The following is a 16,218-nucleotide window of genomic DNA, read 5'->3' as shown; positions in this document are numbered from 1 at the left end:
GGAAGAAGACTGGTTTGCTGCCATTGCTGAGGATCTGCGGGACTGTTAGTCGAATGCTCTGATACCATGTTGGAATACAGAATGGCTGAAAATAGTTCTCCGCTTTCTCATTGAAAGATGTACAGATATTTATACATAAAAAGGGAATATGAAAACAGAATAAAATTGTTACAGGTGGTTGTATAAAAACAGAAAAAGGAATAACAGATTTGGAGCTTCCAGATTCCTGCACACCAGCTGTTTGTGAAAAGTCCTCTGTGAGGGTAGCTGGGTCGTGTAGCTTGATAGTATGTTTGTAATGCAATGTATTTTACGGGTATATGTGTAATTTCATGTGACGAGGCTTTCTTGTAACATGTTGTTAGCAGTTATTGTTCAATTTGAATTTGAGATCGGAACTGGAGTTCCCCATTGTATATCCTCTCTCCTCCACCACACAGTGCGCCCCCGGCCCCGGCCTCCCTCTTAATTTATCTGATCCCTCCCAAGACTGCAGATCCTTGATGCTGCCTCTACATTGGGTATCTAGCATAGTAACTGATATTTTCCTAGTTTTGCAAAAAATCATAGTTTGATGATAAGAAAGTGCTGAATTTAGGTTTTTAAAATAGGGAAGAAAATAATGAGAAAAATGATACAAGAAAACCAACCATAATACACAAGAATTTAGTTGAGTTGCTTATAGTTATCAGTAAAGAACAATCGACATCAACTAGCGTAGATACTGCAGTAACATGAAATTATTTACAGAACTGAGTGAAAATAGCATGCACAGGCCCCAAAAGCTCCATCTTCAGACATCTGATGTTTTTGCTAAACTGCCAAGCAATGACTTCAACTAGACCAGAAATTTGATGGCAGTACCATTTTATATTGGTTCTATAATAGCTGGCTGCCTGGCCCTTGTAATTTAACCACACAAGCCTTTATAATGGGACAAGAATTAAATGCAACCAGAAGCTTTTCTTATGCAATCTTCCAAATGCTTTAGATTTAATTCTCCACACCAACTTTCTCATCACAAAAATCCATCATTTTGATCGGCCACATATAGGAAAAAGGATTTTAAATGAAAAGAACAAAGACAATTTAATGGCAAATGATAACATATATGGAACAGATCCAGAATGCTCCTTCAAGATAATTTAAAAAGCAATTAATTTGCTGTAAATTGGTTGCGAAACTTCACCTTCTAAATCAGCATCAATGCTTGTGATCACTCTAAAATTTTGAGATGTTGATGATTTGGGACGCTTCTCCAGCTTTCTTTTGCACTTTGGTTGAGGATTGTTAGGATGATTGCGTAGAAAATTGTACAGAGCAAGAGTTCCACCCTGTGAGTTTTTTAGTTCTTTAATTGCCCAAAAGTTGGGAAATCTCTAAAAAGCACCAATGTTGACAGATATTGCCGTTATTTTGATTTAAAATGAAATATATGCATCATTTATGCAAAATTATCTACACCATTTGAAATTACACTTATACAATCACCTCATGTTTGGCTTGCAGAATGGACTGAGGCACGGAAGAAATGGAAAGAAAATTTGAATGAAGAGCATAATAAATCAAGTGATAAATTTGATTCCATTCCTTCCGATTCCATCCCATACCTACAAACCAAAAATGCATTTATATTATATAGAATTTGCCCAACAACAAAAAACAACTCAAAGGCATGGCTGATGGTGGACAATGGCCATGGCTCATCAAGAATTCTTTTATTAACATGGACACTAACAAAATGACAAATTGGCGATGGCCTTTAGGGAAGGAGGGGTGAGTTTCTAAGGTTTGGGAGAGCCAATGGTGCTATACAAGGTTGGCACAGTGGCATTAGGACCCAAAGGTTCAGCCATTTCAATGTTGAAGACCATTCCAATGTTGAAGAACCTTTTGACTCTTAGTCTTTCAGGAGTCGTTTAGTTTTGGAAAATAATTTTCATTTTCCATTTAAGTTTTTCAAAAAAATACAAAAAGAAAAAGATTGTTGGCACAACAGCTGTTAGTTGGATGTCGCAGATACAAAAGATTGTTGCCCTATCCACTACAGAAGCTGAGTACGTAGCAGTGACAGAAGCTAGCAAAGAGATGATTTGGCTTCAGGGTTTGTTGACAGAGCTTGGGTTGAAGCAGGAGAGGAATGTTTTGTACAGCGACAGTCAGAGTGCGATACATCTGGCAAAGAACTCAGCATTTCATTCCAGAACCAAACATATCGGATTGCGTTATCATTTCATCAGATCTCTATTAGAGGATGGAGTACTGGCACTTGAAAAGATTCAAGGCAGCAGAAATCCAGCTGACATGTTGACAAAGGTGGTAACTACAGAGAAACTGAAGTTATGCTCAACTTCAGTTGGTCTTCATGATTGAAGACATACATGAGCACAACATTTGCATATACACTGGTTGAGATGCTGTCTCCGCCTCCAAGTGGGAGATTGTTGAATTCTGCAGGTGTGGAGCCGCAGACAGCCGCACCAAAACCAGCCACCATCTTTGACACTGGAGATGGACGGCCACCTGCTCTGCAGGCTTTGTTGAAATTGTAAGCCACCATATTTGAATATTGCTCCCCCCTCTTGTATATATATATGTGTGTGGGTGTGAGTGTGTAACGTGGTGTGTGCAGCAGAGAGTTGTGAGAGTGTGTGTATTGCAGAGTGCAGAGTGCAGAGAGCAGAGAGGTGTGATAGTGAGAGAGAGTTGAGCAGTGGCTCCTCCGTGTATTATTTTTCTCCCAGATTATAGTGCAGTGGTGTGCTCCCGTGGACGTAGGTCAGTTTAGACCGAACCACGTAAATCCGGTGTTCATTGTGTGTGTTTCTATTTTTTTTTCTTCGTGCATGATTATTACTCCAGGTCGGTTTATTCCCCAACAGAACATGGACGAGAGGGATGTCCATAGCTGGTGAGCAGTGGTGGAGGAGAGTACCTGACCGAGAATGGAGTCCAAAAGGGAAGAGAAGAGGGATATTGAGAACCAGTTGGTCAGTACGCCTCCAGGAATGAAAATCAGGGTTGGGTTTTGGGTTCGACTGGAAGGAATCGGGAAGAAATTCTGATGGAGAAGTGGAAGAGCCATCGAGGAAGGAGAAGAGATCTTGCCCACGTAGGTAGGCAGAGATTTGAACCTTCCACAAGAGAGAGTTGTCAGCGGAGAGCTTTGTAGTTACTATGTGAGAGAAGGAAGAAGCAGCAGACGAGTGAGAAAGAATGGAAGAAGACTGGTTTGCTGCCATTGCTGAGGATCTGCTGGACTGTTAGTCGAATGCTCTGATACCATGTTGGAATACAGAATGGCTGAAAATAGTTCTCTGCTTTCTCATTGAAAGATGTACAGATAGTTATACAGAAAAAGGGAATATGAAAACAAAATAAAATTGTTACAGGTGTTTGTATAAAAACAGAAAAAGGAATAACAGATTTGGAGCTTCCAGATTCCTGCACACCAGCTGTTTGTGAAAAGTCCTCTGTGAGGGTAGCTGAGTCGTGTAGCTTGATAGTATGTTTGTAATGCAATGTATTTTACGGGTATATGTGTAATTTCATGTGACGAGGCTTTCTTGTAACATGTTGTTAGCAGTTATTGTTCAATTTGAATTTGAGATCGGAACAGGAGTTCCCCATTGTATCTCCTCTCTCCTCCACCACACAGCACCCCCCCCCTTTCCTCTTAATTTATCTGATCTCTCCCAAGACTGCAGATCCTTGATGCTGCCTCTACATTGGGTATCTAGCATAGTAACTGATATTTTCCTAGTTTTGCAAAAAATCATAGTTTGATGATAAGAAAGTGCTGAATTTAGGTTTTTAAAATAGGGAAGAAAATAATGAGAAAAATTATACAAGAAAACCAACCATAATACACAAGAATTTATTTGAGTTGCTTATAGTTATCAATAAAGAACAATCGACATCAACTAGCGTAGATACTGCAGTAACATGAAATTATTTACAGAACTAAGTAAAAATAGCATGCACAGGCCCCAAAAGCTCCATCTTCAGACATCTGATGTTTTTGCTAAACTGCCAAGCAATGACTTCAACTAGACCAGAAATTTGATGGCAGTACCATTTTATATTGGTTCTATAATAGCTAGCTGCCTGGCCCTTGTAATTTAGCCGCACAAGCCTTTATAATGGGACAAGAATTAAATACAACCAGAAGCTTTTCTTATGCAATCTCCCAAATGCTTTAGATTTAATTCTCCACACCAACTTTCTCACCACAAAAATCCATAATTTTGATCGGCCACATATAGGAAAAAGGATTTTAAATGAAAAGAACAAAGACAATTTAATGGCAAATGATAACATATATGGAGCAGATCCAGAATGCTCCTTCAAGATAATTTAAAAAGCAATTAATTTGCTGTAAATTGGTTGCGAAACTTCACCTTCTAAATCAGCATCAATGCTTGTGATCACACTAAAATTTTGAGATGATGATTTGGGACGCTTCTCCAGCTTTCTTTTGCACTTGGGTTGAGGATTGTTAGGATGATTGCGTAGAAAATTGTACAGAGCAAGAGTTCCACCCTGTGAGTTTTTTAGTTCTTTAATTGCCCAAAAGTTGGGAAATCTCTAAAAAGCACCAATGCTGACAGATATTGCCGTTATTTCGATTTAAAATGAAATATATGCATCATTTATGCAAAATTATCTACACCATTTGAAATTATACTTATACAATCAACTATATCACCTCATGTTTGGTTTGCAGAATGGACTGAGGTACGAAAGAAATGGAAAGAAAATTCGAATGAAGAGCATAATAAATCAAGTGATAAATTTGATTCCATTCCCTCCGATTCCATCCCAAACCTACAAACCAAAAATGCATTTATATTATATAGTATTTGCCCAACAACAAAAAACAACTCAAAGGCATGGCTGATGGTGGACAATGGCCATGGCTCATCAAGAATTCTTTTATTAACATAGACACTAACAAAATGACAAATTGTCGATGGCTTTAGGGAAGGAGGGGTGAATTTCTAAGGTTTGGGAGAGCCGATGGTGCTATACAAGGTTGGCACAGTGGCATAGGACCCCAAAGTTCAGCCATTTCAATGTTGAAGACCATTCCAATGTTGAAGAACCTTTTGACTCTTAAGTCTTTCACGAGTCGTTTAGTTTTGGAAAATAATTTTCATTTTTCATTTAATTTTTTTTTAAAAAAAAAAAAAAAAAAAAAAAGGTTAGCTATTTTTTCTTTTTCATTCAAACTACATTTGTGTGGAACAAATGAATAATAATAAACAGTTTTGGTACTATTTGCTTGTGGAAATTGTTATAAAATCACACACTAAGATTATGCACACACATAGAGCAAAATTAAAAGAGAAGAACACAATAAATTACATGGTTTGATAGTGTGCTTATGTCCACAGAGCCCTGTGCAATTTTCACTATCTCATGAAAATGCCTTCAAGTTTCAACTCTCAAGGGCCCTTTAGGCACCCTCACCCTTCGTGCTAAGCCTCCCACTTGCAACAAACTTCAAGTGGTTAAACCCTTATAAATATGAGCCATAACTCAACAATCTCCGCCTTAGTGAATATTCACCCCCCTTATTTAAAACTTGTAGCTTTGCTAAAGCTGCACATCACTGATTTAGAAACTAACAATATAAAGTTCAAGCAATGTAAGAAATTCTCCTTAGCAACAACTTTCATCAACAAATCAACTACATTTTCTTGTGTAGCCAACTTAACCAACTAAATCGCATTAGTACTAATCAACTTTCGTATTTTTTGATATCTAACCGCAGTATACTTTGTTTTGACATAATAGTCTTAATTTATTGCTAAGAGAATGGCACTTTGATTATCACAACGCAAATGAATAGTTTGTTGCTCTATGCCAAGTTCAATTACTAATCCCTTCAACCACATAGCCTTCTTTGCAACATTTGTCATTGCCATCCTCGATGGTAGATAATGTAACAACTGATTATAACATGGATTTCCAACAAATAGGCCTATTTGCCATAGTGTATACATAACTTGTGGTAGACATCCTCTGATCCAAATCTTTGGCATAATCTCCATTAATGAATCCTCGTACTAAAACTAAATTTTTTCTTGTACCAAACTTAATGTCAACATCTACAATGCCTTTCAAGTACATGACGATCCACTTCTATGCACTCAAATGCTCCTTCTTGGGTTTTCCATGAACTTACCAAACTAACTGCATGTGCAAGATCTGAACAAGTACAAGCTATGGCATACATTAAGCAACCCACTGCATTGGCATATGGTACCCTTGACATCTCCTCCACATTCTCCTTTGATTGTGGACATTGTGTTAAAGATAGTTTGAAATAATTTTCCAATAGAGTAGACACTAGCTTAGCATCGATCATGCTAAATCTCTCTAATACTTTCTCTATGTAAGCCTTTTGAGAGGCCCAAAGCTTCCAATATTTCCCGTCTCTCTGCATTTCCATCCAAGGATCTTCTTTGTAGCACTAAGATCTTACATCTCAAATTCCTCACTCAATAAGGATTTCAAACTATTGACATCATAGATATTCTTTGCAGCAATCAACATATCTTCAACATATAATAAAATAAAGATGAATAAACCACTAGATAGATTTCTGAAAATAAACACAACAATCATACTCACAGTAGGTATATCAGATACTTACTATGTATGAATCAAAGTGTTTGTACCACTGCCTTGGTGATTGCTTTAGACCATATAATGATTTCTTTATAAACATAATTCTCCTTCCCAAATTCCTTGAAACCTTTTGTCTCCATATAAATTTGTTCCTCTAAGTCACCTTGAAGAAATGTTATTTTAACATCCAATTGCTCTAACTTCAATTCAAGATGAGCTGCCATGAATAGTAAAACCTTAATGGAAGTATGTCAGACAGCTAGTACCTAATGATAGTTTATCCTTTCCTGTTGAGAGTACCCTTTCGTCACTAGTCTAGCCTCGAGATTGCATAGAGTCAACGAAGGATGCGAGTTCATTAACAATTCACGGATGAAAAAAATGGCAAAAAAGAAAGCATTCATTCACATTTTATATCTTGTCTCTCTTTTATTTATAGTATTTTTATCGCCTCTTTCTTCAATATCATTTTCCTTCCTAAACACCCATTTGCATTCCACTACTTTCCTTCCCTTAGCGAGTTCCACCAACTCTCAAGTTTAATTTTTATGCAAAGACTCTGCCTCTTCCATTATATCTTTCATCCACCTATTTTTCTTTAGACCTAAAATTGCATCTTGGAAAGAATATAAATCTCCACTACCACTAACTAGAGCAAAAAAGATCATACCCTTAAAATCATATCTTTGCAGTGCACGGGTAATGCGTCACGTTTGTAGCTACATTATATTCATTTACTCGCTAATCATGTTGTTCAATTGAAAGCACATTTAGTTGTTGATCTTGTAGTCTACCAAGCTCCACCTACACCCCTTGTCCCTTCTTGTCAACATTACTTCTTTGTCCATCTTCTTTTTCCTTCAACATGGATGTCTCATCAAACACCACATCTCTACTCATAAATACCTTCTTATCAACAAGATCCCACAACTTGAAACCTTTAACCCCTTTGTCATAGCCAATGAAAATGCACCTCTTACATTTAGGGTTTAGCTTGGATGGAAGCTTACTACGAATGTAAGTGTAGGGCTGTACAATTGATCAATATGGTGAATTTGGTAAGTTAATTGAATTCACTACAAAATTTGGGTTAACCATAGACCCTAACCAAACAAATTGAACTAGCGGGTATAACCGAACCCTTGCCCGATCGAAATTACTTTAGTGAATTTCGGTTAACCGAAGTTAACCGATATTGATAGTCAATTAACCTCAGTGAATTTTGGTTAACCGAAGTTAATCAATTTTGATAGTCAATTACTATTGTTAACCGAAGTTCCCCATTCCTGCTAAAGCTCCCCTTTCCTAGAAAATTTCACTAATACCGTGCAAGAATCTAGGAAGAGTAAAAGTGTAAACAAATACCCCTATTTTTAAATATATATATATATATATATATATATATATATATATATGGGGTTGAAAGAGAAAGAGAAAAGAAAAGAACAATGTTGCATGTGATCAGATTCATCAAAATACAATGGAATAAGCCGAGCATGGCAACTATCAACTAGCAATGGCGAGTCAGCGACAAAGGTGGAAGAGGAATGGGGGGTGAGCCAAAGGACTAGAGGAGTAGCAATAGAGCATAGCGACTAGGGATGACAATTGAGCTAGAGCAGCAACAAGCAATGGAGGTGGAGGACTAGGGCAACCAAAGGAGGAAGGAATTAGGGAGTTAGGATTTTGAATTGGTAGTACGATCGAAGGGGGTGGGAGCTTAGGGTTGTGAGGATTTTTACCTCTTATGTTTAATATTCAAAGTTTCAAACACACAAATTACATATATATTAAAAATATGTATTTGTATATATATTTGGTTAATTAATTTGGTAAACCCAAAAAAATACCTTTACCTGAACCAATAATCAAAAACCAAATTTTTTGAAATTCCAAACCAAACCAACCAAATTGAATCATTACTGAGCCGATTCAATCAAACATTTTTTGTTCGATCAATTAACTTGGTTTTCACCAAATAGTACTCAAGCCTATGCGAGCGTATGCTAGACAACTGAAGATTTTCAAGGTAGAGTAGTCAACCTCTTGTCATAAAAGGTGGACTATTAGTAATATAACAAGTCATGCTAACTATATATGCCCAAAGCATCTTAGGCAATTCTACATGTATTCTCATGCTCCTCGCCTTCTCAAGGGGGTCTTGTTAACCTTTTCAGCCACCCCATTTTGATGTGGAGCCCAACAAATTAAAAATGTCAGATAATTCCCTCAAACCTACAAAAGTTCATAAACTCATTAGACTTGTACTCCAACCCATTATCTGACCTAAGACACTTCACTAACTTTCCTATATGCATCTTAACCTCTACCTTCCACTAGTTGAATTTAGAGAATACCTCTAACTGTTCCTTCATGAAACAAACCAAAGCTTCCTAGAGTAATCATTGATGAAACAAACGAAATATTAAGTTCTTTTCCCAGCCGATACTCTTGTAGGCCCCTAAACATCACTATGAACGTAATCTAAAGTGTCTCTACTCTTTTGGGAAGATAACTTAAATTTTACTTTGCGTTGTTTGCCCAGAATGCAATACTTGCAAAAATCAACTCTGCACGCCTTCAACTTTTTCAACAATTTCCTCTTATGAGTTCCATCATAGCCCACTCATTCATATGTCCCATATGCATATGCTAAAGTGTAGTGTTAACTGTGTCGGTATCTAACAAAGCAGCTGCTGCACTATCTACAATTGTACTACCTAATAGTCAATACATATCGTTATTGACTCGTTTACCCATGATAATAACCATGAAATCCTTTGACACCTCTAGAATTCCACTTGCTAAAGTTGCTGAAAGTTCATGCAAAATCTTTTCTAAGTAACCTAAAGAAAACAAGTTCTTCAATTCTGGAACACGTCTAACATTTTGTAATATTCTAACTATACCATCAAATATTTAACAAGTTCTTCAATTTTGAAACATGTCTAACATTTTGTAATATTCTAACTATGCCATCAAACATTTTAACTTTCATAGTACCAAGGTCAATTACAGGACAAGGATTATCGTCTCCAAGAACTACTGACCCACTATCACATTCTTTGTATCACACCACTCCCTATATGAACAATAATGAAAAGAGCAATTAGAATCCCTAGTCCAAGTGTTCTGAAAGAATTGTTACCTGAAGCAACCAACAAGAGCTCTTCATGATCTAAACAATTTGCCACCACTTGGAGAGCTTTCTGGTCTTCCTTTTTCCAAAGAGGATAATCCCACATATAGTGCCCCTTTTGTTTACACTAGCCTTGGCAACTAAATCCTCTAATTCATGTCCCTCTTTGTTGAGTTTCCTTGTAGCCTCATTTGACCTGAGAACCCCAGAAACCTCCTCATATCTTAGAGTGGATTTCCCTTAAAGTAGTGTCGTAATCAAGTTCAAATGAAGAAGGAAGAGAAGATTGTACATTAGAATTGAACTGATTCATAAGAATTTTTGAAAAACAATTTGTTAGTATTGCTCTACCACATATATAGGCTCTCCAATTTCGTCCATAAATCCTTTAGCAATTTTCTCCTTCATCATATTGAATACAACAGAATGTGTCAAAAAATATTAGATAATACTGATGGTGATATGTTTCTAGTTCCGTCCAATCATATTCATCCATCTTCTCTAGTTTCTCTTTTGTCAGAGCCCTATAAACCTTTTGTTAAACCAATAGATTGGTTACTACACCATAGGCAGAAGTTTCCCTTACCATCAAATTTGTCAAACCAGGTCTTCACCTCACCCATCCTTGCTACGATCAAGATGCAAACCCTAGAAAACCTTAGCACAAACTCGGTGCTCTAATACCAATTGTTGTGAAATTGAGGCCTAAAATTATACATACACACAACAAAATGAAAAAAGAAATCAAGAGAGAAACCCCAACAAGTCCTCATATGACAATATGATTACATTAAGCTTTGACTTAAACATATTGTACCATGCTACAGGGAACGAAACCCTCCAAATGCAACCCCCACTAGACTGGGTTTAAATGGATAGAGATATTTTGCACACAGGGGCTCAAAAGCCCTCCCACCTATAAAAGACTTCAAGTGGATAAATGCTTCTGAATATATGTCATAACTCAATAGAAAATAGCTATATTTTTCATTTCTAATTTTTAAAATAATTACAAAATGCCACTTTGTTTTCCATTTTTCCAAATTTATATAAAAAAAAAAAGTTGGAAAACGTCTTAGTATTATTTTTCTAAATTTCTAACTCTTACTTTGTGCATGAGAGCATATAATTCGGATCTTAGACTTTAGTTTGTGTGAATTATGTATAAAGTTTCTTCTAAATCCACAAAATCCAATTTCAAGCCCCAAAACCCATCATTCTAAATATTACCTAATGTAAATTTTGAAAAATTAGAAAAACAGTTGTCTTTTTTGTGATTATTGTGAAATCTAGAAATAAAAAATAAAAATTTGTTTAGCACATTTTAACAAAGTCTTTATTTTCTACCTATTGAAAAATAAAAAATGAAAAATGTTTTTCACAACTAAAAGGGGCACTCTCAACTTCTCAATTTTATTTTTGGATTTTATTAAAGGGGGCAATAAACACAGCATTTCGGTGTAATAAGTGTTGACATGTGTAGAAGTTTCTCAGCCATGTCCAACAATAAAAATAAATTAATTAATTTCTGACATGAGCCGAAAACATGTGGAAAAGTGTTGAGCAGGTGTCGAACATTGACACTTCAAGAGTTTTTTTCCCATTTGTCATTTAAAAAAAAAAATATATTTAATAATACCTCTCTGGGGAAAATAATTCTCAGAATAATCCTAACGTAATCTCGCTACTTGAAGTAGTGAGATTTAAGTCACGTGTCATTTTGGGAATTTTTTTTTCAAAAAAATATTATTTAATATATATATATTTAAAAAAAAATGATAAATCAGAAAATAAATTCTCCAAAAAAATATTATTTAATATATATATATTTAAAAAAAATGATAAATCAGGAAATAAATTCTCCTGCATAATAAATAGGGAAATAAATTCTTTTAATATATATTTTAAAAAAATGATAAGTCGGGAAATAAATCTCCTGCGTAATAAATCGGGAAATAATACAAAATTTAATTCTTTCTCTTATTACTTTTGGAACAATAAATTTTTGAAAAAAAAAAAATTCCTCTTTAATTATATCTATTTTTTCTATTTAATATATTTTTGAAATTTTTTTTTTACTTAAAAGTATTGTTTTGTTCACTAGATTTAAATATAGAAAATGTATACAAGATACCCATTTCTCTATTTGGTTCATAACAAAAATAAAATTTCTACATAAGATTCTCATGAGTTGTATGAAATTAAAATTTTCATATTTTGTAAGCATTGTCACATGTGAGCATAAAGATAAGAATGTCACATTTTTTAAAATTTTATATTCCTCAAAATATAAAAATTGTCATCATATATGACTTTCTAATCACCAGTTAAATGTAAAAATAAATATCATGAAGACTTTAAAAAAAAAAATTAATGGTCTATTTAGTTATGGAAAATATTTATTTTTAGTTTAAAAAAATATTTAAAAAATAGCTAAATTTGCATTTTTTTAGAATTTTTTTCTAAAATAAATTAATAGTATAAAAAATTTGACACTATTTTCTTGTAGAAATAGTTCTATTTTTATTCTTTAAATAATTAAAAATGACGTTCTTTATTTTTTAAAATTTATATAGAAAAGGTAATAAATATTTTTTACTATTTTTAAAATTTCTAACTCTTATTTTGTTAAAATTCCCCGATTTATCATTTTATTAAAAAATATATTAAAAGAATTTATTGCATAATAAATTTAAATTTTGAATTTTATTTAAATTACCAATTTTAATTGTACCTGAAATTAATATACATATATATATATATATATATTGACACAACAAAAAAATTACTTTAATATTTTCTTCAATACCAGATTTTTTTGTGATAAACTGCTTCTTCATTGTACAAAAATGAATATAAAAAAATAAAAATGATACCATACTTTAAATTTTAATTGTTGAGATTAATTAGGTGGTTTGGCGTCACTTGAAATGTTCTGAAAGACCCATACATATTAAAATTATGCAAAATAAAAAATAAAAAAATTAGGGGATATTTTAATTCAATTAAATTATCAACTTTTGAGATTTTTTTTTAAAAAAAAATTAAAGAATCAAAGCAATGCATACAAGGTAAGAATTACATATAATTATATGAATATTTTATAAAATTTTAAAATAGTGTAATATATATATATATATATATATATATATATAGTACATAATAATTTTATAAATGATTTTGTATTTTAAAATTTGAATAAATTTTCATAACTTTTTATTATTATTTCTTAAAATAATAAATATAAAAAGGGGAGAGACGTAAATGTTTTCTTAAAATAAATATTGAAGTATTTTTTTTTTTGTGTCAATATATATATATATATATATATATATTAATTTTAGCTACAATTAAAATTGGTAATTTACATAAAGTTCAAATTTCAAATTTATTATGCAACAAATTATTTTAATATATTTTTTTAAAAAAATGATAAATCGGGAAATAAATTTATCATTTATTATTATAATAATAATAAATCGATTTATTATGTATAAGAATTTATTTCTCGATTTATTATTTTTTTTAAAAAATATATTAAAAGAATTTATTTCCTAATTTATTACGCAGAATAATTTATTTCCTGATTTATTATTTTTTTAAAAAATATATTAAATAGTATTTTTTTTTATGGAAATGACACGTAACAAATCTCTCTACTTGTAGTAACGAGATTTATACGTCAGAATTATTTTCGGAAATATTTTCCCAGAAAAGATATTCTTTAATATATTTAAAAAAAAAAAAAGGATAAAATCGGAAAAAACTCGACACTTCAGCCTTCCAAAGTGTCAGTATAAACCTACATCTATAAAAGCTCCATCACACATTCACCAGTAGTTATATCCATCATCATCAAGCTTGCTTACTCTTTTGATTCTCATCTCTGCGTTGCCTGCACCATGCGTTGTCCCTCCCTCATTTTCTCTAGCCAACAGAAGAAGAAAAAATAGATATTATATTTCATTAACATATCAAATCACATGCACCACAGATTTTATACAATTATTTTTTCCTCTGGTGGGTATTTAATTGTTCTTTGGCAGGGGAGATAACTGAACCAAGATTAGCTCCCCAGCATGAGGGAACATAATTAATTAAAAGACTGCCGTACAGACACAAAAGGAAAGCAAAAGAATAGAGGACAACTTTTTTATTTAAAAAAATAATAATAATAATCAGACAGGCTGTGTTTCAACGTACTGTTGCTTCAATTCTGCACTCTCCCCATCAAAGGCGTCATCAACATCGTGCTGTGGCTTTGTTTCTGCCTTTTCAACATCAGAAACTTCACCATCGTCCAAAGAATTGTCTTCTGATATTCCAAAGGCAGCGAATAATTAGTTACAAATGAAGCAATTGACTTGTAGTTCATCAAATTGTCAGCGCAGTGCTACTCAACATTAGAATAAAAGAAAAAAAAAAAAAAAAAATCCATCTACTTTCATTTTAATATACTCTTACCTTGTGTAGCATCTGTTGAAGATCCATTAGAATGATCATGCTCACCCTGGTAAATAATTAAAGTCCTCCCATTAAGCAAGTGTACTAATCGCTTTTTTGCTCGGCATTTAGGCAAAAATGAACACCTGTAATGGCTACATCCCTTTCCCCGAAGATTTTCACTTTTGCCATAGCATCGCCAACCGTAGCCATCATCATGTATATTGAATGCATGCACTAAGAGGGGATTGATTTCTTCTTGTTTGGATTTTTCTTCTTCTTCTTCTTCTTCTTCATGGATCTCGGCATCCGCAGTCAGCATTGCTCTCCCCTGCAATTTCCACTTGCACAATTTAATTGCTTAATTTGTATGTGAACAAGTTAATAAAACTCATTAATTACGAGAATGATTATATAACCAAAAAAAAAAATCAACTTCACCTCATCCCCAATTTTCCAACCACATGCCGTTTCACATCTGTCTGACAGTCAACTTCAAGTTCACCTGCCGGTCCAACTCGTCGGCAGTCCAAGCACATGTTTGTTTTTTAAGCGTCTTCCACTAGCACACGGCAAGTGCGAGACAGCAAGACGAGGAACAGTCGCACACAAATGTGATTGCAGCACCTCAACCGATCTTCTGAGTTTTTTCCCAATTTGTTTTTCTTTTTTTCTTTTAAATATATTTAATAATATGAGAAAATAATTTCCGAAATAATCCTCAAGTAAGATTTATTCAAGTAGCGAGATTTGTCACGTGTTATTTTGAAAATTTTATTTTTAAAAAAAATATTATTTAATATATTTTTTTAAAAAATGATAAATCAGGAAATAAATATTTCTGTGTAATAGATATGAAAATAAATTCTTTTAATATATTTTTTAAAAAAATGATAAACCAGAAAATAAATCTTCTACGTAATAAATTCTTCTACATAATAAATCGGAAAATAAATTCTTTCTATAAATTTGTATATGCTATAATATTATTATATATAATAAAAATATTAATAATGATATCATAATATTAATATTATATTTAAAATTTATGTAATATATATTATATATAAATTGTCATATTATAATAAATTGTCATATTAATATATTTGATCACTAATTTTGGATTTGAACTCATAAATCAAAGTTTAATATATGAGTGCATGCTCTCAAGTTTTAAAAAATAAAGAACATCATTTTTAATTATTTAAAAAAATTATAATAATAATAATAATAAAAGAACTATTTCTACAAGAAAAAAGTGTCAAAATTTTTTATACTGTTAATTTATTTTAGAAAAAATTTCTAAAAAATGAAAAATTAACTATTTTTTAAATATTTTTTAAAGTAAAAATAAATATTAAAAATATTTTCCATAACTAAATAGACCATTAATTTTTTTTAAAGTCTTCATTATATTTATTTTTACATTTAATTGGTAATTAGAAAGCCATATATGATGGCAATTTTTATATTTTGAGAAATATAAAATTTTAAAAAATGTGACACTCTTATCTTTATACTCACATGTGACAAAATAGAAAAATATATTAAATAGAAAAAATAGATATAATTAAATAGGGAATTTCTTTAAAAAAAAAAAATTTATTGTTCCAAAAGTAATAAGAGAAATAATTAAATTTTGTTTTATTTCCCGATTTATTACGTAGGAGATTTATTTCCCGATTTATCATTTTTAAAAAATATATATATTAAAAGAATTTGTTTCCCTATTTATTATGCAAGAGAATTTATTTCCTGATTTATCATTTTTTTTAAAAAAAAATATATATTAAATAATATTTTTTTGGGAAAATAATTCCTGAAATAACACGTGGCAAATCTCGTTACTCCAAGTAGTGAGATTACGTCAGGGTTATTCTAGAAATTATTTTCCCGAAAAAGGTATTATTAAATATATATTTTTTAAAAAGGACAAATTGGGAAAAAAACTCCCGATCTTCTTCCCTTGTTTGTGAAATCGGTTAATTACAAGTAGTTAT

General features: G+C 32.4%; 1 protein-coding gene across 3 annotated transcripts in view; it reads right to left on the bottom strand.

The window, feature by feature from the left end:
* Positions 1-14,832, bottom strand: part of LOC131163744 (disease resistance protein At4g27190-like) — a 52,181-nt gene extending 37,349 nt beyond the window's left edge. Inside the window, exons 1-5 of one of the 3 annotated variants that reach the window (XM_058120450.1) lie at positions 14,660-14,832; positions 14,240-14,549; positions 13,979-14,090; positions 13,645-13,702; positions 4,401-4,542 (exon numbers count right to left, since the gene is read on the bottom strand). In XM_058120450.1, coding sequence (XP_057976433.1) covers positions 4,401-4,542; positions 13,645-13,702; positions 13,979-14,090; positions 14,240-14,540 — 613 coding nt within the window. In that variant the 5' untranslated portion in view covers positions 14,541-14,549; positions 14,660-14,832. The other 2 variants (XM_058120449.1, XM_058120451.1) reach the window with 2 other exon arrangements.
* Positions 14,833-16,218: the final 1,386 nt, after the last annotated feature.

This window comes from Malania oleifera, chromosome 9 (assembly GCF_029873635.1).
Source record: "Malania oleifera isolate guangnan ecotype guangnan chromosome 9, ASM2987363v1, whole genome shotgun sequence".
NCBI classification, from domain to species: domain Eukaryota; kingdom Viridiplantae; phylum Streptophyta; class Magnoliopsida; order Santalales; family Ximeniaceae; genus Malania; species Malania oleifera.
This window is presented reverse-complemented; position numbering and strand designations above follow the sequence as displayed.